At 41.6% G+C, this 26,999-nt stretch overlaps 2 protein-coding genes across 7 annotated transcripts in view; one reads left to right on the top strand and one right to left on the bottom strand.

Annotated features, from left to right (window-relative positions):
• The window catches only part of Wdr37 (WD repeat domain 37), a 200,107-nt gene extending 194,212 nt beyond the window's left edge, over window positions 1-5,895 (top strand). For all 4 annotated transcript variants that reach the window (XM_075693203.1, XM_075693202.1, XM_075693204.1 and 1 more), the window contains one exon: window positions 3,627-5,895. In XM_075693203.1, the coding sequence (XP_075549318.1) occupies window positions 3,627-3,788 (162 nt within the window). In that variant the 3' untranslated portion in view covers window positions 3,789-5,895. The remainder of the gene's footprint in view (window positions 1-3,626) is intronic.
• FER (tyrosine-protein kinase Fer) lies at window positions 5,596-26,757 on the bottom strand. Of its 3 annotated transcripts, none has more exons than XM_075693200.1 (18): window positions 26,464-26,757; window positions 24,480-24,702; window positions 21,827-22,000; window positions 21,101-21,197; window positions 20,422-20,614; window positions 19,628-19,765; window positions 18,856-18,978; window positions 18,250-18,372; window positions 17,952-18,123; window positions 15,902-16,000; window positions 14,589-14,669; window positions 13,314-13,511; window positions 11,637-11,813; window positions 10,760-10,973; window positions 9,520-9,643; window positions 7,493-7,644; window positions 6,901-7,023; window positions 5,596-6,407 (listed from the first exon to the last, which is right to left on the bottom strand). In XM_075693200.1, the coding sequence occupies exons 2-18, from the start codon at window positions 24,690-24,692 to the stop codon at window positions 6,268-6,270; spliced, it is 2,541 nt and encodes an 846-aa protein (XP_075549315.1). In that variant the 5' UTR covers window positions 24,693-24,702; window positions 26,464-26,757; the 3' UTR covers window positions 5,596-6,267. The 3 variants fall into 3 exon arrangements, with proteins under 3 accessions (XP_075549315.1, XP_075549314.1, XP_075549316.1); XM_075693199.1 differs by having other exon boundaries at window positions 14,589-14,684; XM_075693201.1 differs by lacking the exon at window positions 14,589-14,669.
• Between the last annotated feature and the right edge of the window lie 242 nt (window positions 26,758-26,999).

Raw genomic sequence — 26,999 nt, forward strand, 5'->3', positions numbered from 1 at the left:
GTGCTAATTAACTTCCTGATTAATTACTTTACAACAGATATTGCAATTTACTAATTGTAGCCGCTGAGCTTGCAAGACATATCCACTTGACTTAAATGAATTTCCAGGATGAAACCAGTTTCGAGATATTATTTCCTGAAGTGTGGGATGAAATACATGGGTGTCCCAGTTACTTTTGTGCTTCAATGCCTGAAAGAGCGTTTTGTTAAAAAATTAAGTGGAACAAGACTGCATTTTTACAGTGAGTTTAATGTCTCATACCTCCAACTGGTGTCAGTCTGGAAATTCATTCCAAATAGATATGCCGTGCAAACTCCCCGGCTATGATTCATAAATTGTAATATGTGGCATAAAGTAATTAGTTAGGAATCAAATTAGCATTTTTTGTTAATTAACTGAATATGTGTTTCGATTTCTCATGCAATTAATGTCTGCCTTTGTGAGTAATCCAGCTAAAGGGCCAGAATTATGTTATCTGCAACAGGCGTGAGCGTAACATGTGGTAGAGTTTGTAAAAATTTGAAAATGTGAATCAGTACTTAACGCATAAATTTGGGCTATTTGGTGCTGATGTATTTGCTGTGACATAGTTACTAGCACTCTGTCCTGTCCCACCTTTCTTTCTGTTAGTCTTGTTAGCGCTAGTAACTACGTCACAGTGAATCAGTACTTCTTAAGATGTGTCTCAGGGTGTCTACCAAGTTGACATTTCCAAATTTCCCGAGTTTTCCAGGTTTTCTCTGAGTGACTTTGCAAAATTTTCTGAGTGTCTCAGAACTTTGTTTTATGTCAAGACAGGCTGACACCATGCCACCCGATGCTGTCACTCTCTAGTGAGCATGTTAAAATATAAAAATGGACTTAATCCATTTTGAATAGTCAGGAGCAGTGTTTATTTTATTTAAAAAGAAAACAGAAGGGAAGGGTTAGTAAAATGCACAGTGAATCAAATGTCTTCAAAAAATGGTAAAGCCCATTGCAAATCGAGTTGAACATTTTCATATATGAATACAAAGAGATGCATACAGAAGCAAATGTTTTAAAATATGAGCTATTTCTATCAACTATAGCAAGCTCATTGGTATGAGGCCCGAATTTCGTTACAAGTGAGATTCTCCTTCAGCAGCTGGAAAGTCAGCCTCAACTGTCCTGTCATACTCGCAGCCCGCGCACAATGCCTCAGTGTTGCGTTTCACTGCTTTAAAGAGTTTATTTTGATTTGCATGAGGGACACCTGCATCTTGGCATCTGCCAGCACCTTGTTTGTTGAGCTCAAGCTCTTTCAAAGAAGCAGTGGTACACTTCCTTCCCCATTCATTCGTCAGTGTGTCACTCCTTTCTGTTCTCATTTGACCATTTGAACCATTTGAAGCATCCTCTTTGTCAGTTGTACAGCCAATGTCCAATTTTTTCAGACTTAAGGGCCGCAAAAATGTCTGAGAAAATGAATGCTTGTCTTTTACTGCGCTTAAGGGCTCAGATTGCAGACACGTCCGAAAAAGCTCTGAAGGCCTGCCAGTACACTTATTAGGCAAATCGGTGCTCGTATTGTGACAGGAAATGGCGGGTGCACGCGGGTCTAATTAAGGAATACAAACCGTGTCCCGTGACAACTGCCCCTTCTCACGCCTGTTATGCTTCACCACAATACTTTCGCGTATGCTTTGCCGCGTAACATTGCTGTATTGAGGCGAAGCTGATATGGAAAACGGCATTAGGCAGCGCGTTGTTCTTTCTGGCCTTCGAAGTCAGTCGCGAGGAATTACAAAGGCGCAGTCGGTGCCATTGCTGACAGCGGCGAATTATTTAAATGAACAACGCGAAACCGATCGACAAGAAGCTTAATAGTGAACGTCGAAGCAGCTAGACCTAGCATTACCGCGGTGGTGGCTACGGCTTTGCATGCGAGAGCGCCGGTTTGAGGCGGCGAGGTAATAAAAAATGGCGGCTGTTGATTAATGCCGCTTTGGCCTTGCGGTCATGGCGAAAGTCCAGAAAATCAGATGGCGAAGGGTTCTTGCATCTGAAATTTCGGATGTTCTTACACATTGACTCTATAGTGTACATGGTGGTGCCAAGAAGCAGTCTGAATTATCGGGCATGTCTAAAAATTGGGAGCCTGGAAAATCAGTGATTGACTGTTCACTGGCAACTCCTCCAGTCGACGAAATGGCATCAAAGATGATTCGTTAAGATTCCTCTCTGTTAGTTGAGCCAGCATTAACGCGACTTTCGTTCCCTTCCAATAAAATATTACAGCTAATTTTTTAAAGCACAAATTCCTTGAGTATTTCCAGACTATTAAATACCCCTGACAACTCCTGGTTTTCCCAGTCAGCAGAGACCCTGTGTCCGAGTTTACTTTAACAGTGAAGCTGTTGAGTGGAGATTTGCAATGCTTTTTGTGCAGCAAAGGCCAGTGTGTGACTGCGTGGTCAAAATCAAATGTACAAGGGGCATACCACAATGGATTGCACTTATGAATATCCCGCGCTGCATGGGTTGCAGATTCTGTCAGCGCACCTGTCGTGAGTAGCGGGCAGTTTTTTTCAGCATCAGACGACAGCACATGCCGGCAGCATCCATTTTCCCCATGTACATGTTCCCCATGCACGTCAGTGGCCAAGTGGACAGCATCTAGAGTGACCGGCAAAGGCAGTGCTGGACGTTGTGGTTCTTGTGGAAGGAGGGCGCGAGTGCTGTGGAGACTCGGCAGTGATTTGCGGCAGTGTGCGGCAAACAGGCAGCATCCCAAAAATACGTCTACAACTGGGTGGATGGCTGGAAAGCGGGCTGCATGTCAGTGGTGAAATGGAACAGTCCCAGGCATACGCCGACAATGCCTTTCAAGGCTTTCATGTGATGCCATACCCACCGTATTCCCAGGACTTGGCCCCTTTTGATTATCACCTGTTTGGAGCCATGAAGGCACACCCCTGTGTGGTCAGAATTCGTTAACGTACAGGGGGTGTAAGGTGCTGTCCGGGCATGGGTGTGCAGCACTCAAAGAAGCGATTCCAGGAGGGCCTAGCAAGACTCTCTCACTGGTGGGATAAGTGCACTGTTCTCCAGAGTGATAACGTAAACAAATCGGGTGTTGAAACAGATGGTAGACCCCCCCCCCCCCCTTAAATGCAATGGAATGTTTGGTGAAGCGCCAAATTTGCTTTGAAATGTACTGGTCAATGATTATAAAAATTACCTTGCATGTATTTTATTCAAATAGACAACTTATATGCAAAGTTTTTGTAACCAGTAATTGACAATTTTTGCTTGCCACATTGCAAACATTGCATTGCTTGCATACTGGCTCCAAGTTGGAGGCCAGCTTGGAGCTTGTATGACTGCGGCAGTGAAAGGCCGACTCCGTGGTGCTGCAATACGACCTACGTGGGACTAGAAACATCCAGCCATGACGACTCTTGAATGCAGCAGTAACTGCTTCTGCGTTCGAGCTAGGTCGTGAGCCAGCAAACGAACACCTTAGTACTTCTGAAGGATGTGAGAACTTGCCGATACAGTGTTGCTACTTTTGACGTGTCTGTTGTCAGATTAGCATACACGTGTAAAGAATTTTTTTTTCTATTCTCTTTTCACTTCTTACTGATGGTGCGTGGCGCTTTCAGGGCCACCGGCGCATGGTGTGTGCCGCCGCCTGGCTTGACACCGACCAGGCCAATGTCAAGGCGAATCTCTTCACCTGCGGCTTTGATCGCAACACTCTGGGCTGGAATGTTGGTGTACCTTCCAAGGAGGAGTGCAAGGCCAGCCTTCTGAAGGCCAACTGAGAGATTGAAAGCTCTCCCGATTCCCTTTTGTTTCTTGCCCTATTCCCCCACACGCTCTCGTGGGCCAGTATGAAATCTGGCACAGCACGTAGAGGGCGCAGAAAACTTTGTGCCGAAAGCAGGGCTACCTATCGCAAGCAGTGGTGAACATATCAGGTGCGGGATGTCTGCGTGCAGATGGCAGGAACAACTTTATAATTTGCGTGGTGAGCTTGGCGCCACATCGGACATTATTCTCGTGTGTTGAATTTAGTGTAAAAGAAACTTTCAATTTCTTTCCCTTTTTTTTTTTCATGCAAAAATACTTATGCTGTAAGAAAGTGCTGTTGAGCAGCACATTATTGTTTTTCGGTGTTGGTTTTTGAACATCCTCCATTTTTTTTGTAATTTTTTTCACACAATAAGTATGAATTTTAATTTAGCTGTGAATGCTGTACAACAAATGGGGATAGCCCTGGCATAAAACAAAAGCAAAAACAGCAAGCAAGTGTTATGTACAGAGGACTCTTGTACTGACGTACTGTTGCGCTCCTCCTTCGTAGACTTGGATCAAGGCTTGACAAGTCTGTGATTTGGACTTCAAAGTGTCGCGAGCTTAGGTGCAGTTGGCTGTAAGCCAGGTGCAGGGAGTGTTAAGTACCATCAGTCTTGTGTTTCTTTTCTGCTCCAATTGTGGAATGTACAATGTATACAACAGAAAGATGAGACTTGTTGCAATAATACTAATCTTTTCATTTGAGTAGCAATGATGAGCCCAGTTGTCGTGACACGCATTCTCGTGTGAATTACCAAAGGAGAGTACGAGTGATTTGTGAACACCGTTAATGTTGTAGGCATCTGTTTTGTCTGTACAGTTCATTTGACACTTGTTTTATTTGGTTTATAAAAAGTTGCATTACATGGAGAGGTTGTTGTGGATGTTTATCGTACTGGCAGTGTCCATAAGTGAGCAGCTGTTACTAGCCAGTTGTCTCCAAAGCAGTACACTGCTTAATAGTAATAGTAAGTACTATTACTAGACTTTACAGAGTGTACTTGCTCTGTCTTACCCAATGCATTTCACCCGAGAGGTTCCTCAACTGCGTGAATGATTCCGCAAGGGCAACCAAGACAATAATTTCCTGTGAACCACACAAACTTGCATTTCTTCATGTTACAGCCTATGGCATTTTCAAAGCTCGAATCCACCAATTCACAGGCTGGATTTTTATTTTTGTGCCATTAGCAATTTGCCCTAAAGTTCAGTTGTTTTCAGTTAATGTGTATTGCGAGTAACACACTTCGCAAGTGTGACTCAATGGCCCCGTAAATATCATTCAAGTTGACTGATTTCACCGGAAGGTGCCGTATCAAGAATGTGCAACGACTGTGATGTGGCACTGGACATGCTAGAAGCTTTGCGGTTGTGCTTCTCTTGGCTTTAGAGTAGCCTGTTGTCTTTAGCAAAGGTCTAAGTTGAATTGATTTCCATAAAGTAAGTAGCCTTCAAGTACTCCCGTGTGGTATGGTCCCCTGTTTGGTGTCAAGTTCGTCTAGCCAGAGTTCTTTCTCTTCAGGACCCAATCCCAGACTATGAAATATGTTGCGCTGATCAGCTAAAAGAACAAAACTGCGCTTTCTTTTCCTTTCGATGTGCTAATCTCACTTCTGCTATTTCTGTATAGTATTGTAACAAGCGGTTCAGCGTGCTATTCATTATTTACTTGGAAAAATGTCACTTTGCGAGTTGTTTTACAAAGTTAATCATAAACTAGTGACATTCCATTCGTGAACTGTCCTGGCTGCCCTGTTTTTTAGTGTCTACACATATGTAGTTCGGTGTCGGCTTTCGTCACATATGATGTGTTGATGTAAATAGCATCTAAATGATCTGTTAGAAATGTGTGTGCATATGTGCATGCGATGTATCCACTCTGTTCTAGTCTCTTTGTACAGGCACAGTTGAAAAAGACAGTTGTATAGACTTTTACCAAAAACCTTGTTTTATTGCTTTTTTTTCCCTTGCCTTATTTGTCCAGAAAACAATTGGCGTCTGGATTCTGACACAACCATTTCAAGCATGTTAGCAACCCTGTACACTTATTAAAGACATTTTACGACCTTTTCAGTTTCTGTATTATATTATTCACGAGGTTACAACATATAAGAGCAAAACAAAAGTATGGCACAAAATAAATAGCAGCTGAGCTCTCAAACAACACTGCCCGACAAGCAATCGTGCATCACCATCGTTTCTACAAGCAAAATAAGGTTACACTGTTAAAGGATTTATTTCTTTTCTGCTTGCAAGAAACACTTAAATATCTAATATATTTACACAAATGCTGCTAAATGCAAGACAACTCGACACAATGGACATTTGTTCCTCTGGCAAAGAACTTTCTGGCAAAAAGAACTAACGAAGGTAATGGACAATTTGAACAGCTAATCTGTGAGAAATAAATGTTTACATGTTCCAGTAATTTGTGTCTGTCTGGTGTTACACATGTCGGCTGACATTGACGAGAGTTTGGTGGATCTCCTGAAACGTGGGCCTCTTATCCGGGTTGTATTCCCAGCACCGAAGCATCAACTGGTACACAGTGTCTGGTACCTTCTCTGGGGCTGGTAACCTGTAACCTGAGATTTGACACATGCGAATCAATGTCAACAGCCAACATTGATACACACCGTTCAGCTCACTTTATTGTCTGGTCAGTTGGAACAGTACCTCTGTTCATCAGGCTCGCAGTAAAAACATTCATGCAGTTGCAACATAAATATAAACCTACACAGACTGTTACAGATTCTATGGAAAAGACATCAAATAGCTGAAAATTTCATACCAGTGTATATATGCAGCAAAACTTAAATGTGTTACATAAATTTTCATGTTTGGTTAAACAAAGGCACATAGATTTAGCACAGGATTGCTAAGGACTGAAGCATGAACTACAATTCTGTATTTTTAATGTTTGCAATACAGTATGATAGAAAAAGGATAACGTTTTGTCCAATTCATTTTCCTTTTGCGATTATCCGAGATTTATTCAAGGTCTTCGGGTTTCAGCAGTGAGATGGCAGCATGACCTACATACCGATAGCTGAGCATGCCATCAGCCATTAAACTCACCTGTATCTATCAGTTCTCTTGCTCGGCTGTTGGACATTCCACAGTAGGGAGATGCTCCAAGTGAGTAGATTTCCCAGGCCAAGATACCATAGCTCCAGACATCGCAGACTGATGTATATTTTCCTGCGCATTAAAAACCAGCAAGTGTGTTGGTTTGATTTGACCAAAGATGTTCCTCCGAAATACATTTGTGTCATTTTTGTCATTTACAGAGTGGAATGAACAAGACAGACGTTATGTATGAAGGCAATGCAAATTGATAATTCTAAATGCATGCATTTCAGCTGGCTTCAGCAGTGTATTATTTTTGCAAGTGTATCCGCAGACCTTAAGTATTGTTGTTTTAATATTTCACTGGTATCCAACAAACCTGAGTAAGCAAGAAACTGACACCCTATCACAACTGTGACAGATTAAAGAAATGTGTCTGATGTCAGCATACGTAATGAAATACAGCATTGCAAAGACTATCTCTTCATCTAACTATTAGGCTTAAGTCATTGCAAGATAAAAATAAGATGTCCCCCTGCCTTTTCTTTTCTGCATCTTCTTTATATGGTGAAGGTTAGCAATCGGGAATAAACTCTCATACCAAAATTAAGAGCCTCGGGTGCCGTCCATTTTATGGGTATCTGCTTCATGCCATCGGACACGATGTATTCCTCCTCCTCTCTTGACATGCCAAAGTCTGATATCTTGACGACATTGTTTTTCCCAACAAGGCAATTCCTTGCAGCTAAGTCCCTGCACAAGGAAAAAAAAAAGTACATTTCTGAATTACACATTGCAAATTACTGTGAAGAGGCACATTGTTATGTGTAAGAGGCTGAATACCACCCCATAGTCTTGCGTACAGGGGCACATTATTGTGATAGCAATTGTATGGACACTCCAAGGAAATTTTCGCCGTCGGCTTCAGCAATGCTGTGAGGCTCCAAATATATTCAGGTATATGTATCCTATATGCCATGCTGTATGTGCGGGTTATATTGCTACACTATACTATCACTAAAGTTGCTCATACCAGATCTTGCATTCTTCACTAAATTGTTCCTCAGAATTTTGAGAATGGCTGCCTACAAACAAACGTCGTGAAACATAACACTCGCAGCAGATGCCTTTTATCTTAAGTCTTGTCAGACTACGAAATATTATAATTGCAAAACAATATATCGGAGCTCAAACCTGAAAGGGATGCCATTTCACTGTAGTGGCTCTTTATGAGCAGTGTAGTGGAGCCTGTGCGATGTCATTACAAGTCTTACACAGTGTAATAAAGATTTTAAGGGTGCCAGAAATTTTGGTGCACCCACATATCGTGTCCACCTTAGTCGAACCCACATATAGTTAGTTAGAACAACGTCCGAGAAGTTCTAGCGCTACGCTAAACCTTGCTATCACAGTCGGTGCTGCCGATTTTTTCTTTGAATTCTTAAGATCTTAGGTTATGTGGCTATCATAGCTTAAAATGGTAATTTTTTTAGCTGAAATATTTTTTCTGATGTTTTAAGTTTTTTTTGATAACATGAAACCCTTGCAGAGCCCCCCCCCCCATATATAGTTTAGAATTAAAAAAAAAATGCAAGCAGAAAATGCACTGATGTACAGCTCTGAGTGCCTCAAGATGGCTAAGACCGGGTTTCTTACTTTCAAGATGGTAAGATGGCTCATCTCACTTGAACTGGTTAGGTATTGTATATCATGATTAGGATCATAATCAAAAGTCTCATTGGCTTGCATGGAAGCTACTGGTGCAACATAAATTTTGTTTTGTTCCAAAAGTGTGGCATTAGTATTTTACTCCTATGCGTGTGGTGATTAACATGAAACGAATTCCTGTTTGTTATTGTCAGTCTTGGGGTGCTATTTTGGACATTGGCAAATTATGCCATATTGTAAAATCCGCCATCTTATGAACTCTGACTGGCCCAGATAGCTACTATGGCCTCTCTGATTGGCTCAAAATGCCAGTACAGCATGTGACAATGTGGCCAGAATAGCACTACTGTTGTTTCGATGTACAGGTTCACTTTCTGCCATTAAATCGTCACTCCATATTAAAAGGCTAGCATGTTAATTTCAAGTTTACCCTGGTATCAATCATCCAAAGTAAGCATAGTTTTCGCCGTCTAGCTTGCCTGTTAGCCAGGATGAAGATGCCACTTTGCTACACCTCATTGCTATAGACGAGAAAGTCGAAGGGCAAAATCTTCAATAAACATTGCCACTGCCCCGACTACAACTTGAAGTCAGCAAGTCCTTTTTTGACGCTACCAAATTACTTCCTTGCTAGAGTGTAGACTTTCTGCTCACTGAAATGTGAGAAGTGGCCATTCTTGCTCAGTTTTATCTAACAGCTTGAGATTTTTGCTAATGCAAAGCTGGTTTTGTGCAACATGTACACAGCCTATTTTAAGTCCTTACTTGGCAATTGAAAACTGAAGGAAAGCTGAAAGAAACAAAAATGCAACAACATTTTTACTGACTGTCATTAGCGATGCTTCACTCAAGTCTACTGCCCTGTCAATACACAACATGGCTTTTGTCAGAACGTTCACATTTGCATGTCCAGCTGTTGGAACGAAAGTGCAGGTGGAATGTAGCCAAAATGCAATTCACCTGTGAATGCAGTTCTTGCTTTCAAGGTAAGCCATTCCAGCAGCTGCATCTGTACACATGTTCAGCAAGTCCTTCGGACTTAGCTTAGGACCTTGGTTCCTCAGAAATGCCAGCAGGGAGCCTCCTGGAAATATGAGACATTGGTAAGAACTGTGCATTTGGCGAGAACACAGTGGTGGTTAGCGTTTTTGCCTAGGTGCCAGAACAACAACTAAAATGATGAAGAAAGATGCAAACTTCACGTGCTTGCCGATATAGACACAGCCAGACAGAAAGGAACCATTGATGAACAATTATGTGGCAATGGCTGTTCTGCACCACTGCTGTTCTCCACTTGAAACTCCACTTTGTCATGTTTCCAGAAAGCTGGAGGGCAACACTTCTTAACTGACCTGATAACAGTGCTTCAGTGATAACAGTACTTCCCAAACTAAAATTTCCTAACCAGGCACTCTCAGCATCTACTCAAAGGCAGCAGTGGGGCTACGCATTTCTCAAGTAACTTCCGATGGCAGGAATTATTTAGAAGCACTTCTGAATAGCAGTGTCTGCTTGATGAAGCTTAGAGTCGAGGTGCGTTTGCATATGCTGGGCCAGCATAAGACTTTTGGTGTTACGTACGTGTTGCTGCTACCTAGAACTTGTGCTTTTCATGAAAGTTGCGAAGCGAGGTGAATTACACTGATCAATCCAAAGAGAGTTCTTGCTCCATGGTCAAAAAGTTGTTTTCCATTGGTCAGGTTCGAGTGGTTTCGCATGTTGGTCATCGTGGATCGAATCACTGCCAAGGCTCATTATCCTTTGGTGCACTGCCATCAAGGCACGGATCCAATCTGAAATTCTATGGTGGGGTACATGCTCCTGTCTGTGTGTGACTGCCTCAATCGTGATTCAGTGCAGAGCATTACATTTTCCTCTGAAAGATGGGATTCGCGATATCTGAGCGTAATCTTGGCACTCGCTCAAAGTAGCTGCTCCTAAACGGGAAATGGACTTCGACAACAGTAAACTTGTTCAGTGATTGCATGAAAACATGGAAGCCATGAAAAGAATGCACTTTCCTCTTCGCTTGACAACACACGCTGAAAGTGAGACGTGTAGACTGGTATACACGGAGTTGCCGAGACCACTTTTCGGTTTGCTGAACATATATGCTGGCTATGGGGATATTTTTTCACAGCTCCCACGTTCTGCAAGCCTTTGCAGTTGTCAGTACGTATAAAAGAAGAAAAGTAGGTACCTGGCACCAGTTCCATGACTATCATGATGGGTTGTTTCTGAACGCAGATTCCAATAAACTTGACTATATTTGGATGGTCGTATTGCTTCAAGATTCTTCCCTCCTGGAGAAATTTCTTCTTGTGCTCGTCTGGCAGGTTCACACGACATGTCTTCACGGCCACATCTAGCCTCTGTGGATGCAGAAGTGCCCTGTAGACATCTCCAAAGTTCCCCTGTTAAAAAAAGTGAGTAAAGAAGTTTTTGTCACAATTCTTAAGCCATGACAGAAACCCTTAAAAATAAAGTTTCATAGTACTCGTGAACTAATGATACTTCATGCAGAAAACAACCTTTAGAAAATTTCTCATCCCGCTGACATCAATTTCAGTATTTCCTTAATAAAGGTTGCCTCAAAATGGCAAGCACCAGTTTTGGACATGGGCACATTATAACAATGCTGTAGGCTGCGCTGTTTGTACAAAGGCATACATATAATTATTGCAGTTGTGCAAGATATGTCTCGTATATTCACAAATTCACAGTGAAGACACCGACTTGCCTTCTTCCTATTCCAAGAAAGCCATGTTGTATACATATGAAAGATAATAGTCTCTGTTAAAAGATTTAAAGCAGAAGAACTGGAAGCTGGGTGAGTTGGGACAGATTCATATTTTAAAGCATCTGTGTATGTTACCACAGCAGATGTCAACATATATAATTTTGATTGCTCCAAATCCATAGCAGCTGCGAATGGCCTAATATTTAAGCAATCTGCAAATTTTTGTGTGAATAGTTAGCATGTACTTTTATACAATTATCTTCAAAAGCTGACACAAGCATCGCCAACTATTGTGTTAACACTGATGAGCCTTATGGCACTGCTCTCAGTAACTTACCCTTCCAATTTTCTCGACGAGCTCGACATCATCATTATTTAACTCCCATCGCTCTCTGAAAATGGGAGTCTGCAATATTGCCCCTGACTTGCTGGTCACTGGAAGTCCGAGATGGTGCTGGTACACTATCAACTCTTGCACTGTGTCAAAGGCTGGCCCTTCGAACCTGTATTTTCCCTGCGTGCAATCAGTGAGAGAGAGAGAGAGAGAATATTAAGTGCCCAAAGTTGTGATTCACGGTAAATTAAAAAAATTAGAAAGTAAAGTTAGCACCGCATCCAAGGCTAGAGAAATGCCGATTGAAGATAGCACCAAACATCAATGGTACATTAAGGCGCTGCTACACAGGCACGACAATAAAGTCAAAACAGTGCTTGGAGTACACCTCTGACTGCGCGTGAATGCTTAGTCATGATCTTGTCCAAGAACCCAGTACAGTAATTAAATGGCTATGGTGTTGTGTTGCTGATCATAAGGTCATGGATTCAATCCCAGCTGCGGAGGCTGCATCCCGATTGGCCAGAATGTATGAACGCTCAAGTGTTTCGTGCACTATAAAGAACCCTAGGTAGGTAAAATTAATCGGGTGACTCACCACTATACAGTATTTCATAGTGAGATTATTGGTTTGGCACGTATAGCTCCACAGTTGAATTTCAATGACCTTGTTTCACCTAAGGTGCAGAATTATTGTATATGCCATCCTTCTGTCTAGCGTGAAAAAAGTTCAAGAAAACAGAACAAACTGAACAAAACTGAACAAGTGACTAAAGGCAAACTGCAACGAAGCTTTGGACCGCATAAAGCGCCTAGCTTAAGGTAACGTAAATGTAGAGGAGCCTTCACGCAAACTTTTACATTTGGGATACAAGCGTTGAAACATCAAAAAAAGCTAGAAAAAGTTGCTGTTTCTTATTTTGATACTGAAGCTGAAAAAAAAAACACTGCCATTACCGCTTCCCAGATGTGACACATGGCCTAGCATGTGACTCTTCGGCATGACCTCTTGAGATTGCAGCAGCACGTGCATGCAATCTCGGAGGCCACGCTGTTGTGTAGCACAGATACCGTGACTGCCGTGGGGTGCCGCAATGAGCCCTTTCGACATTGAGTTGCTCGAACTACTGCTTGCTTTGATTTGCCTTGGCGGTTCTCCAGGCATGGCGACAACATTAAGCCTGTGTACCCGACGTTCGCAGTACGCTGGAACATCTTGGATGCGGTGTCTTGAGACTTATGTCACAACGATACCATCAGGTGCATGCATCGTCTACTTGGGTGCTGTTTAAAGGTTGCTAACAAAAAAAAACTATACAATTACCAGCTTGCGGCTTTGCCAAGATTCGTTTAGTGGTATATACTACTCATTCATAAATATATAGACGAAGTGAAATTTCGTTGCAGTTGGCCTTTAAAGCAATTATTCAGTAAATTAGGTTTTAGTTTGGGTCATTTTAAGAGTGAATGATGTCAAGCTAGCTGATGGCTCTTGGTGCACTGGAGTGCCTGAGAAATAATTGGATGAACACACCATTTGTTTATTTCTTTAGCTTGAATACACACTCTCAATGCCTGTCATCTGCATTTTTGCAATATTTGTCCAATGCGTTCCAGATTAGCTGGTCTACATGGCCCAAGTTATAAAGTATGTGAAGAAATATGCAAAACATTGCTCACATCAGCTGTAGTTTGCACAATAAAGTGCTTGTGACCTTGCCAGCAGACTGAAAGCACCACCTGCTTCGCTTCGTTTCGTATGGTCTCCCGTACAAGGTAGTCGCCATCGTTGACAAGAAGCCGAACCACCTCCTCCCTTGGCAGCACACCGTGGAACCAGTCTTCGTCTTGCAGTGAGATGTCCGGGTTAACTGTCATCTAAACATCATGAACAAAAAGTGAGAGAAAAATAATTATGCTCTGGTTCAGATGTCTCTTAGATTTAGTGAATGAAAGTAGAAAGAAAACAAAAAGCTATGAAGTTCTTTGAAATGTAATGTAGGCCTCAGAACAATATTGAGCATTCTGCCATGAAGCAACAGCTGATGGTAAAATTTGAGTACGATCTGCATTTCCATTTTGTAATTTCTAGAAATTTTGACGTTGGTAGCGAAAATACAACACACATTACAAGATATCACCCATAAACTATGCTCATCACTGTGCTTCTAACTAAATTTATTTGCACCACGTGGCTGCGTGCACTGTTTAGTAAAACTATATGTACGTCAATGCATCATATTGCATTTTATTGGCCATGATGACATCAGCGTACAAAATGGCAAGAAATATTGGTAAATAAAGAAAGGTTATTTTATTGCAGAAAAAGATAAATTGAACCATTGTTCTAAATAGGTCATTAGCACATTCTCTGTTTTATCCTGCTATATCTTTTAGAAGCTCGCAAAAACCAATGACTGTTGGGGTTTGTTATAAGCTAACAGTCCTGTTCAATAGATTATTACAAAAGTAAGTAAAACATAAGGGCCACAATAAACCCACGAAAAGCATGTACTGTAATCACATGTACCTTTTTGATGCACTCAATGTTATGATTTCTGTGGGTAAATCTTTGCCTTATATTCACAGCACAGTTCTAAACAGAATGCAATGTACTTTCTCAGATTTGTAACTTCTGAGTAAAAACACAATATATTGTTGAATATACAGTAGTTAAGATTAAAAGTGTTGTTCTCAGATTTGTAACTTCTGAGTAAAAACACAATATATTGTTGAATATACAGTAGTTAAGATTAAAAGTGTTGTTCTAAGAGATAAAATAAATAACTGTGGCTTGTTTCCTGTGCTGCTCATTACATGCCAGCAACATGATATGGCTGAAAAAAATATATATATAGCTTCATTCAAAAAAGCAAAGCAGCACCATTAAAAAAACAAAGCAGCATTCTATGACAGCAGTACTACTGCATACAGGGAGACTGTCGTGAGACTTACACGGCTGTAAGGCTTGAGGGTGCTGTTAGTCTCCTCAGAGGTGTTATTGGAGGTGATGCATTCCTCGGAGTCCTTGGATTGCTGGGGGCGGTTGGCCTGGTATGAATACACTGAACGCTTTGGCACACGCACTTGTTTTATCCAAAAGTATACTACGTATCGGGTGCATGAAGTTGCATGCTTCCAAACGATAACTACATCCTTATTCGTTTAGTCATGGTCAAGAGTTCCACGAAAGCTCTCTCTCCTAGTAAGGTAGCATGTCACAAAAAGTAAAAATTTATGGTTTATTAAAAAATTCCAGAAGACAAATTCAGGTTCCAGAACTTCAATAATTATTTTGACTTGTGCAGTCACCATAATTCTTTATTATTTAAGCCTGTCTAAACTATGAGGCAAGAAAAGGGCCACATTTGGTTTCGGGATCTAATTGTAAGTGAGCAGCTGTTTATAGTCACTTAGTACATGCATACAATGAAAAATGAACGAATATTTTTAATGATGCAAATTAACAAGAGACACATTTTGCAAACTTGAAGTGAAATGCTAAGTATGTGAATATGTATCATGAAAAAGCTGTTTCTACAGCTAAGCATGTGCTAAAGTTGATTGATTGCATAGCAATGGCCCAATTTCAGCGACAAAGCCCTAAGCTGTAACCACTTGTTAACATCGACTTGTAAGAATTTAGTTCAGAAGGCTTGGCCACAGCGAAGAAAAATATTTAAGCAATATTAGATTGGTAGGCTGAACTTCTGGAACTGTGAATAGTCCTAATGTTGGACATTTGGTTGGCCAGAAGAGGCACTTCAGCAAAGCGAGGAGGGCAATGCCATCTTGGAATTTTCACACCAGCTCCTTATGACATTACATATTTTGACAGATTACGCTTGGTGCTAGTTCGTTAATAATTTATCAAGAAAGAAAGGAGTCACCAGATTGCATTTGAAACCAAGTGAACAACTCCGCTTGGCAATTTTTGTGTACTTCTCTTTGCAAAGTACTCTAAAATCTGTGACCTCAGACTGATATCAGTGGCACAGTTTGAATGCAAAATTGAATAAAACAACTTTGGCTGTTGTTTTCTCTCATAGTACGAATGAAACATAATTTACACTGGATAAGTGCACCTACTGTTCCCAAGGAGTCATTTACCAGTTCAAGTTGTTCTGGTGTCCGCTTAACTACTGTGTGCCAATAAAGATATGTGCTTACAATCATGCACTTCACTATGCACATTCTGCCATGCCAACAAAAATGGGAGCAAAAAGATCAGGCATAAGAAAAGAACAAGAAAGAAATTCTATATGCACCTGCTTTTTGAGGAAAGGGCTCTTTAGCTTGTCCACAAAGTGCCTAGCCGCAATTTTGCTGATTGTTGTAAAGTCCATTATCTCTTCGTCTTTGATGCTCTGAAACAAACAGTTCAAGCGCAAGTTACTGGAGATGCCTGGATGAGGCACAAGTTCAGGACTGCCACTTTTTTTTTTTTCTTCATAACTTGTGCTATGATATCTGCTACAGATGATCATGTTTGTCTAGATTCAATCAGTGACCAATGACACTTCTTTATTGTTTTGTTTTGGATCTACTTTACTGAGGGTTCTTTCTGCCAAATGAGCACGAAGTGCAGTAATGCTGTCGTGGGGCCGTATAACGTAAAACTATTCCAATATGTTTTTATTCCAATCTCCTGACGTCAAATTTGCGTAACCGCTGACGCAAGCATCTGGCAGTCATCTGCATGGTTGTCTGAACAAACCAATCAAATGCTCCCCTCGTTCATAGGAGGTCACTTTTGTTTGCTTGAAAAATGAATAACATTGCCTGCATTGAGCGGCTTGTCTTATCTAATTGGCTCACAAGAGGCGAGGAGCATGCTCAAGTGGAGAGGGATTCGATAGGCCGAGCCACTGCACTGAATCTCGATAACCGGATGAAGAGGGTGGTGCCGGTGTCTGCGATTGGTCCGCTTTCTCTTACTTAGCTTGCGGTGACGCGTCAACATTCACGGCGGCATGCAACAGAAGCTTAAGAATGACGCTAAAATGGATCCTCAGCAAAGAAGAGTTCGCAGAACGAGGTTGTAAACATACCAAAAGTTAAGCCATCTTTTATTCCTTTCAGAACGGGGCAACCTGCGGCTATTCAGAAGAAAATTCAGTTTTGTTCGGCATATTAATGCATCTTTAACGCGTACGCATCACTTTGACGCGGTAAGTTCTTGTGGTTTTGTGATGTCGTGTGAGAGGCAGGTGAAGTGGGTGCAGCCAAAAAATTTTGACCGATAGCCTAGGGCTAATGGCAAAAAGGCGTCAAATCAGAAATACTATTTTTGTTTTGTTTGGTCAAATTATGCATAATCAGTGTGTACACATCATATCAGATGGGGAGCTATTGCGGCTTTCGTGACGTTGCGTGACAGACAGGTGAAGTAGGGGTGGTCCAAAAAAGCTTTTGATCCATTGCGGTGTGCTGATTGCAGAATTGGAATAGAAAAGTTTGGAACAGTTTTACGTTATAGCGCCTGTGATTTCATCTTTGGCACATGCGAAGTTGCATTCTACCTAGTGTCGACAATACATTTATGATATGTAGCAACATTTCAATATATATCGCAATGTCCGACATTTTAACTACCCCTATTTGCACTGCGCAATATATGATGATACCACTGATATTTAACGATCACCACTATGAGTTGTGTTGTGCAAGATGAAATTATAAGAAAAAGATATCTCGACTCTGAATACTTCACTATTTTTGTTTTTACAGATAGAGGTACGCTTTGTTTAAGAGTGAAAGTGTTGGCAACTTTTCTTTTTTGTTTTTGACGAATTTGCCAACTTGAGACTCAAAATTCCACTTTCAGCAAAAAGTCGCTAAATTATGATGATAATTTGTTTGGAATTTTATCTTTTTGCATGGTGTAACTGTTCCTAAACATCTTCCTGATAATTTTTAAACTTTTAAAATGAAAGAACTTTAAGTTATTGCCTGCAGCGACGAGTCATTGGTCAGAATGCAAAAAGTGAAAAGAACCTCCAGATTTTCTAACACAGTAGGTCTTGCTAAGAAACTCCTTGATATATCTTTATAAGTAGCGACAAATGGTGACGTATAAGTTGCCCTTGAAATAAAATGAGAGCGAGACATCAAACTTAGCCAAAGTGCTTGTAAGAATTTTACCAGGGCAACTTACTGCCGATTTATGTCACCGAGCAAGTCAGTAAAGAAGTCAGCGAGACTCCAAAAAAGCAAAGTTGTTGTTAAGGTGACTAAAAACTTTCTAAATTTAGTGACTTGCTTGCTAACTTACCAAAGCAGCTTGAGTGTCCATGATGACAAAGAAAAGGGACATACCTGCTCGCCGTTGACGGTGACATCCAGGTCCAAGGCTCTGGGGACCTCATTCCCCATCTGTGACAGAGCCTGCACAAGCAGCTGCAGTTGGCTGCTGAACCGCTCTTCCTGGCACTTGGCTTCGTCACGCTCCCTTTTGATGATGTCCACAGCCCTCTTCTTTACCATGGCTCTGCGGATTGGTAATGAAAGGGTCAAGCACCGCGTTCGCTAGACACCTCGGTGCCTTGTGCCACTTTTCATGCCCATATCCGCCTAATGCCTGTGAATTATCTACTAGCCAGCAAAGGAAACTTACGCTGATCCAAGATCAGGAGTTGTCTTTATCTCGGACACGTCAACTTGAAATTGCGCCAATTGCGTCTCTTTCTCCAATATCACAGCCTGAATGTGGGCCACCTTCGCTTGCAGTTCAGTGATCCTACAACATGACAGGAATGAAGCACACAAACTGATTTGAAGAGCGCAAATGCATAACTTTAGATATGTAGGTGTGCAGAAAAACTAATGTTTGATAGCTGGGCATAGGAACAGGATTCTGCGATTAGTAGACGGCGTCTTGATTTAATGAAGGAATATGTTTATCTAGGCCAACTAGGACCATAGTAGTTTAAGATTCTGAGAAAGACTTGGAGACATTTGTTCTGCAGTGGGCTTAAGATCGGTCATGATGGTAATGAAGATGTATGTGACATTCAGCTCCTACTACTGAATGCCCAGCTATAATTTTTGCCAACGTGCTTTGTTCTTGCAGTAAAGAAAACTGTTATATACGCTGGCCATTTTCAGCGAAACAGCAAAATGCACCCTGGTGCAACAGTTATACGAACAAAAGTGTACCGGGAACCCTTAGGTCTTGCTGACCACATGATCCCACACAATTCCACGCTTGCAGGGTACTCACCTTTCTCTCACCGAGTCAATTGTAAATTCATCAACTGCAATCTGCTCTGGCTTCAGTTTTCCAGCATAATTGTTTAGAAGTGACTCATCATAATGAAAGTCAATTGGAGGAATTGGTTTTGACCTGAAAACAAGAAGAGTTGTATGTCATCAAGACAACATGCAAAGAGTCAACCTGTATGCTTACAAAGAGTTCAGCTACAACTATTTAATGTTTATAATGGCTGGTAGCTATAAAACAGGTACACTTCTACATCTCTGACCAATTATTTGAGGATATAATACAAATCTGACTGTATATTCACCTATCATTTGTAGAACTTTCTTGATTAAACCTCATAAAGCACGATAATTGAATAAATCAAATTTTTAGTAGTTAAAAGGTCTTTATGAAATTACACAGACAGATTTGATGAGTTACATGTAGGGATTATGTAAAAAGTGAAACACCCTAGCATTCCTGAAAGGTACAACGAAAGTTGCTCAAGAAGAGTGTGGTGACATGTTTTAAGACGACCGATTGAATACACACTGAAGATAGTATGTAAGTTGTATTTTAAGATAACTGTTTCACACAACTGACAGCAGTAATTGAAATGGAACTGACAATAATTAAGGCTGATTACAGCGAACACAAATTGCTCACTGACTTCATTAAGCTTTCAAGATGTACATCATAAATATGGAAAGTGAATGTGATGACGTGCAGGCACTGCTACTATTACTGAAATACACTGGTTAAAGAAGGGAAGGCCAAATTTTTTATTACTTACTTGTATCTATCAACAAAGTCTTCATATTCTTTGTCACTGTTGACATGCTCTATGCTTTCCATAAGGGTGTTGTGAAGCTTTTGGAATGCCTCTGAACAAAAATTTGTACGATGTGAGTAGTCTCTCATGACGGCTTGCCTGAAAAGAAAACAAAACAAAAACATGCATCACCAACTGCTCAGAACTGAAGATAGGAGGTAAATGAGTGTAAAGAGTGTCACACTTTACCGGCAATCCTATGGAAGCACAGTCCAGAAAACATATTGCAAGTAGATTAATATCACATGTGTCACCAATCACATAATGCAATGTGTAGTTGAATAAAATCAAGAAAATGTGCTTGAGCAAGAAAAGTGCAAAAGCCAGTTACATTTGCGCAGTTATGTACTCTTTTATATTCACTGCTGCATTGATGCCTGCCTATATCTATTACAGTGCAGTCACTTCACTTTATATTTTTCTAGATTATGATATGTTTGTCTACATGCAAAGGAGGAGATGTCAACATTAATTTTAGTGCTACTGACTGTTAAAAGTTTTTGCATGTGGTAAAGAAATCACATAATAAACAGAAAATACTTCTCTTTACGACTGTTATGCACAAAGTTTTTGTCCACGCACCGTGCCTAATATGCACTTGTCCTCGTCACTCACTAGCTTGGTATAATGCCTGTCATAACCAGCTTTTGCAAAAAAAAAAAAAAGCAGCATAGCATGAAGAAGTCTTCGGCAAAACAAAATAGGCATTAACTATTAATAAGCATCCAAATGGTAATGCAATGTAATTACGGTACCAGCAATCCACAGCCTCTTGCTGTACAGTTTGTTGATATTGCAGCAGCCCCGGCAGAAGTGTTGTTCTCAGGTGGTGCTCATAGTTCATCGCTTCATTCAGAAGAAGAATGTAGTCATTATGAGCTTGATGCAGCTTCCGAGTGGCTTTGACATAGCGCTCTTTTGCCTCTTCAACTTTTTTGTTTCCCCGACCTGGAAGCAAAAGTAGTCCATTATTTTTACATATGTTTAGAAAAGACAAGTCATAAAGCAAGACAAAAACGCAAATATACAGAAACAAGGACAGTATGGAAATACAAATACAGCAAAACACAGACATCCTACAAGAAAGAGCAATAAATGATAGAAACAAAAGAAAAATAATGCAGAATTAATTATTACCAATTACTCTCATAAACTGTTGTAATGGCAATAAACGTTAGACACCAATAACGTATTTGTATGCTTAATTTTTCAACAAGAAGCTATACTAAAAAATATGGGTACATGCTAAAAAAAAGCATGAAGTTCAGTTCCTGGTAGTGTCTGTTCCTGACACTGCCATGAACCAGTAGTGACCATTCCTGAAAGGCTCAGAAAAGATTAGCCGTGAAATAGCTAACAGGGAGAACTATTGAAGAGCCCACTCATTTTCATTGGTGCCACAGTTGTTTGTAAAGCTGTTGACCTTCTAGTTACCTTTCATAAACTGGTCTTCATACTTTTCCTTGGCAGCTGCAGCATTCTCGATGCATTTCTCATACTCTGAGGTGCTCCTGAGGACGGCATCTCTTAGCTTTCATGGAAAAGAAATGAATGCATGTTTGTCATAATGAGAAACAACAGCCAGTATTATGACCCTTGTGCTCAGAGGAAAGACATTCATGGCATTTAGTGTATGCTACGTGTGCTACAAGTCATATATAAATTTTATTCATGGTGGAGAGGCACCATACAGTTTACTTGTCACAACCTCTGCGGCTACAATGACTACAACTACTTCTAAATATATGCTAATCCTCGCTTTTTTTCCAATACTTTGACCTCACTTGCGTAACCATAATTTTTTTTTGGTGACATTCCCTAACCTTAACTCCACAGCATGCCTTTCACAATGCCACATTCGCCATACCAGTAAGTTTTCAAGCAAATGCTTCCTGCTAAAGTGTTTGTTCTTTAACTTTTATTGCCACTTCACATTCCAGTTATTGTGATACCTTTCAGCATGTGCTTCATTTTTAACTGTGCATATCTAATTTCTCAGAACATTTTGCACCTTAGGAAATGTAGCATCTTTGAAGCATTGGATTTTTCACGTATGCTGTGGAAGGCAAATGTAAATGAACAGAATAAACTGCATGAATGTTTGAGAAATGTTGCGAAATATTTAGAGCCCGCCATGAAAGATTTGAAGAGAAGTGGTACCCTTGTAAGCTCTCCATGGATCCTTTGGTGTTCTTCCTGATACACTTTCCTGAGGGCCCTTTTTTCCAAGATGAGGCAACTCAACTTGTCCAGCGTGTGAGTGGCGACCATGTCAGCGTTCTGTTTAACGAGTCTGCCAATTGTTTCTGTTGTATCAATGACTGTGCTCCATGCCTGAAACAAAGTACAGTTATTTTACAAGCTTCTCAGATGAACCTGACATTTAGTCGTTAATGGCATTAGATGTGTAAAATAATGTAAATAAGCTTCTTCTTGTGACTTCACGGAACCTTCATGTTTCACTTTCTTTATAAAGTAATGATCGAGTACTAGAAAAAGTTCTCTTAAGGTGCCTCTTCTGCATACGTAAGCATACCTATGCCTGTGAGTGCGCAGGCACCTCAACGGTCACATGCACCTTTTAAACAAAAGTTTATGCCAATACTCATTACAAGCCCCAATATAGAGATTGTAGTCATCTAATAATCAAGCCTAGCCTTTGCAACACCTCTACGGCCACTTCCGTGCAAAGCAATACCTCCTGCTCCATGACTTTACACCCTATTATTGAACACTCGTAAAAAGTGTACACTTTTTAAGGCATAATTTTGTCCGACAATAATGACCCTCATCAACCTTGTGAGCTTTTCCTCTCTTTAATGCTGTGCACCTGGTACTTTTGTCATGACAAATTTTCAAGAGTAAGCCATTGCGGTGGCTCAGTGGCTATGGCGTCCTGCTGCAGCGCACGAGGTCAAGGATTAGATTGTTGACCGCTGAGGCCGTATTCATATGTGGTCAGAATCTAAAAATGCTCTTGTATAGTACTTTGTGTGAACATTAAAAAACTCCAGGTGGTCCAAATTAATCCAGAGCCCTCCTATTACAGTATCTTTCATAGTCTTGGGACAGATTTGCTCTGGGACCTTAATCGAAATGCTAGAGCAAAGAGTGAAGCAAAACGTGGGTGCAGCGTAATGTTTTGCAACCTGCTGTAACTTGCTGCGGACGCGTACAGGAAGGCACACTGTATCTCAGGTGTCCTCAAGACAAGAGATTACGAGATAAAATGCACATGTCTGCCTCCTGTTAGATAGTACCAGTGCTGCATCAGGATTTTGCCATGCTTGCTTCACCATGGCTGCAGCTAAAGATGCTTTTGCCGTGCAGGGAAGCTAACCTATAGCTTATGGAAAGGACCATTATTCTAGCTTGGTCCATTCACAATCACATAAATCTCAAAACGTTATTGGCTGCCTATTTTCCCTATGCATATTGAAATCAGTTTATAGCAAGTTGGCCTCTAGGGAAATTCAAGCTTGTTTTTCATTGTATGATTAATTAATAAACCCAGGAGGTAAATGGTAAGAAATTCTAGAGTTTTACAGACGAAAGCCATGATCTGGCCATGAGGAATGCCATAGTGGGGAAACTCCAGATGAATTTTGGCATCCTAGTGTTCTCTAACGAGCACCCAAATCCAAGTACACAAGCATTTTTCCATTTTGTCCTCATTGAAATGCGACTGCCGCAGCCAGGATTGAACACGCAACCTCAATCTCGGCAGTAGAAAGCCATTACCACTGGGCTACAGCATTCGGTGAACCCAGAAGGTAGAGAAGAAAAGACAGTTAAGTGTCAGTTGCTGTATAATCGGTTATAACAGGTCATGCCATCTTGAAATTTGATGTGTTCGCTCAGCAATCAACAATTTACTACTACTTCGGAACATCAGGTAGTCATCATCATTAGTTCACAGAAACAAAGTTGCTTTCCAATGACCTCATAGCATTGCATCTGTGCCCCTGGTGTCACTTAGGGTTCAATGAAAGGATGCATAATAATGTAGTTTGTGTCTATCTATCCAAACATATAAACTCATAGTTTTGGCTTCCACCATATGCATGTATTACACAGTTTTCGGCCATTCAAGAAAAAAAGCCCTGTGGTTTTGAGGGGTTTGAATTAATGTTCGTGGGCCATGGAAATGCATCTGATCATCATCCAGTAGACTCGTGTTAATTCAAAGTACGTTAAGCTGAATCTTCTGGTAAACAAATGGTTTGTAGGCTTATTTTTGGTTCTCTCTGTACTTGGTGCACTCCTGTTAAGATGAAAAGTGAACAGGTCTTAAAAGTCTATTGATGTTCAGCTGAAAGAGAGCCTTGCATATTTCTAAGCTTATAGTTTAACCCCTCAGGGCTCTTCTTTTTTTGGGGGGGAAAAACTGCACCATTATGAATTTTTCTTTTATGTGATATGCTTCAGTAGCGTGGCTAGACACAAATCTGTCTGCAAAAAGTGTGGAAAATCTCATTAAATAAAAGCGATCATAAAGTGTCTACCACAGTTTACACTACAAAAGAAAACAATCCCGTTTCCTCCGAGTCAATAATATGTGTATCACATGGCACACTTTAGATCGTGACAATCTGTGGTAGGGAACCAATTGCTGTCGATAATTTTTATCTGGATCGGTTTTATCGCACTCGAAAGTCACCGTTTGATACTGGTATGAGAAAATGACAAAATACTGATGGCGGAGTGGGCTTGTCATAAGCCCAAATGTGGTGACCTGAGGTCATCAAGATTCCTTAAGGGCTCGATTAAAGAAAACTTGCCAGTTCAACAAGTGTTTGCATTTGAAACGTACCTTTGTTACTAGACTTCCCGCAAGTTCATCTCCAGTTTCAACTTTGGCTGCCTGCACACACAAGGCACTCAGGGCTAACGAATATTCACGGTCACATTTCACACGGTGCACAATACAACGGCGCATGTTCTCCAACAGTCTGAGCTCGGCATCTTGCACAGAGAGGAGCGCATCGTGAGAGCTCCAGCCCTGGAGTTCCGTGGCAAACCCCATCAGCAATGACCTGCAACAGTATTCACACACTTCAATATGCTCACTTGAAGTAACAATGTGCTAAAGTGCCAATTGTACAAAGTGGCAGAGTGCCAATTCTTATTTATGGAAATGTTACCTTTATAATTAATATAATGTGCGATCAATTAAAGCGAAAGGGCAAATCCAACTGATTATTTTCCATGCAGTTGAAAAAGTTCATATGCTCACGAGCAAGCATGCACACTGTGTCTCAAGTTATCAAACATTCTTAGAAAAGCAGGGCATACATATGCTTAAAAGGCTAATTTGGAGAGTGATTAGAGGTTAAATAAAAGCTGTAATGAGCAACTGTGTTAATTGTGCCACCCTGTAAAATTTCTTTAGAACAAAGAAAAATTCTTCGAATGATCTGCATGCTTAAACGCTTACGTCGTACGTACGTACGTGGCACCTTAAAATCGCACACTATCTTCAGTTGACTTTCCTCAGCAAAGTCGTCGACGCGAGGAACACATTACGCAAGCCTGCGAAAGCGGCCTCGCCTTGCCCGATGTTTTGCTAGATATTGCTCTGCCTACGACGGCCTAAGCCGCAGCGTGTATAGGTGATGCCAAAGGGTGTATCTATCACAGCGGCCTTGGTTTTGGCTCGCTGCCCCGATCATTGCCGCGGGTCTCATGGACGCAGAAAATGGGGGCAGCAGTCGTTTATCCCGGGTTCGATCTCGTGCAGCGGCTGTGCATGCCGCCTTCGGCGGGGGGCGCCGTTGCGTCGGCATAATGAGAGGTGTGGAGATGCAGTTACGAGCGCACGCATGTCATGCGGGAAAATATGCCGCGCGGCTCCCATTTGCATAACACAAAGCCGGCTTCCGCTGTGCGGAAACCGTTATGTGACTGGCATCAGGCACGCACGCCTGTATGCTCCGATATGAGCATCCATCCTGTATCAGAAGGTTCGAGCCAGGCGCTCTCTGCAGTCGTAGTAAAGTTTAAGGCGATCGGGCAAAGTACGCGCCTACCTAGGAAAAGTAAATGACAATTGTAACTATGTGTGTCATAAACACGAAATATGCATATAACGTGCGCATTATGGTGAAGTATGTTTCTGTAGTAAAAAATGATTACAATGCTGTCCAGTTGGTTTCGGTTCTCGCGCGCACGCGTAATTTAACGTCGTGTATTTGAAGAAGCACACTTGTCGCTGAATAACGCTGCGGTTCTTTTTTTTTTTTTCTCGCCATACGTTTTGGGCACTCAAACGCGAAGATACGGATGATAACGGGGTTCAGCTCGAGGACGATGTGCGCACATCGCGCTTATACTACGTGCGCTTCCGACTCCCCCCTCCCTTGCCGATGTGCAGTTGCAAGGCGCGGTACATGAGCTAATTCGAAGCGTTTCGTTAGTTAAGGCTGCATCGAGCCTACATCTGAACTAGCTCAGACAATCTTTACGGGAAACCCAACTAAAATCGGAATTATATATATAAGTAGTGCCTCTTGTGGAGTGCAACCGCAACTCTGCGTTTATTTTAACATCCCGACCAGTGCCGAAGATTGTGGACACGTCTGCCCGAGTTCCGCATCAGAAATACATGCCTAATTTTAGAAGCCGGCCTCCGGCGCCGAGTCAGCTAGCCCACGCGCTTTCTCCCAGACCTTCGTCCGATGAGCTCCATCAGCGCTCTTTACCGCAAAGTGAAACGTCTCCGATTAAATTCGCATCTCGACAACCTTGCCACGACATCAACACGACTGTCATTACATTTTCGTCGCTATCATACTTACGTGCGCGAGCGGCAAAGCCGACGTAAAGCCGAAGGTTTTTGTTCTTCGGAGCAGCGCAACACAAACTTGGGAGCTCAGGGACGTATCCGAAATAGGCTGCCGTAATCCACGTTGCCCTTCATTTGAGCCACAGGTTAATCCAGCGGAAAGTACAGGTAGGCACAATCACACACGCCGAGTCTCCGTAGTGACACCAGCACAGACACAGCAGGACTTCGCACAGGTTAGTGGGAAGAACAACAAAGGCGCAGCCGCACTGGCTGAACGCTGCTCCAGCTCTCGCAAGCAAAAGCGACCGCGGCGGAAAAGCAGCGCTCGCTTGGGAGAGAGCGGCGAGATCGTAGGTCGGGGGAAAGAAAGCGATGTGTTAGTTCTGGGACATCCCGCCAGGGAATCTTGCGCACGGCGGGAAAGCCGAAACTAGGGCGACCGGTCGGGCAACATCTGAAACGCTTGCTCCAGCTGTTCCGCAACCTTTGGAAGGAATTTGTTGTGCGTGTGCTCGCTTGGTATTTTCGAGTTGCATTTTCGCGTGA

This window comes from Dermacentor variabilis, chromosome 5 (assembly GCF_050947875.1).
Source record: "Dermacentor variabilis isolate Ectoservices chromosome 5, ASM5094787v1, whole genome shotgun sequence".
Lineage (NCBI taxonomy): Eukaryota > Metazoa > Arthropoda > Arachnida > Ixodida > Ixodidae > Dermacentor > Dermacentor variabilis.

What these genes read in the sequence shown, in the direction of transcription:
- FER (XM_075693199.1), bottom strand. Translation starts at nt 24,692, where the DNA reads ATGGGGTTTGCCACGGAACTCCAGGGCTGGAGCTCTCACGATGCGCTC. An exon ending in AGCAAGAACTGCATTCACAG is followed by an intron (nt 7,645 to 9,519) that starts GTGAATTGCATT and finishes TTCCTTGTGCAG; the next exon opens with GGACTTAGCTGCAAGGAATT. An exon ending in AAGAGAACTGATAGATACAG is followed by an intron (nt 6,408 to 6,900) that starts GTGAGTTTAATG and finishes GTCAAATCTCAG; the next exon opens with GTTACAGGTTACCAGCCCCA.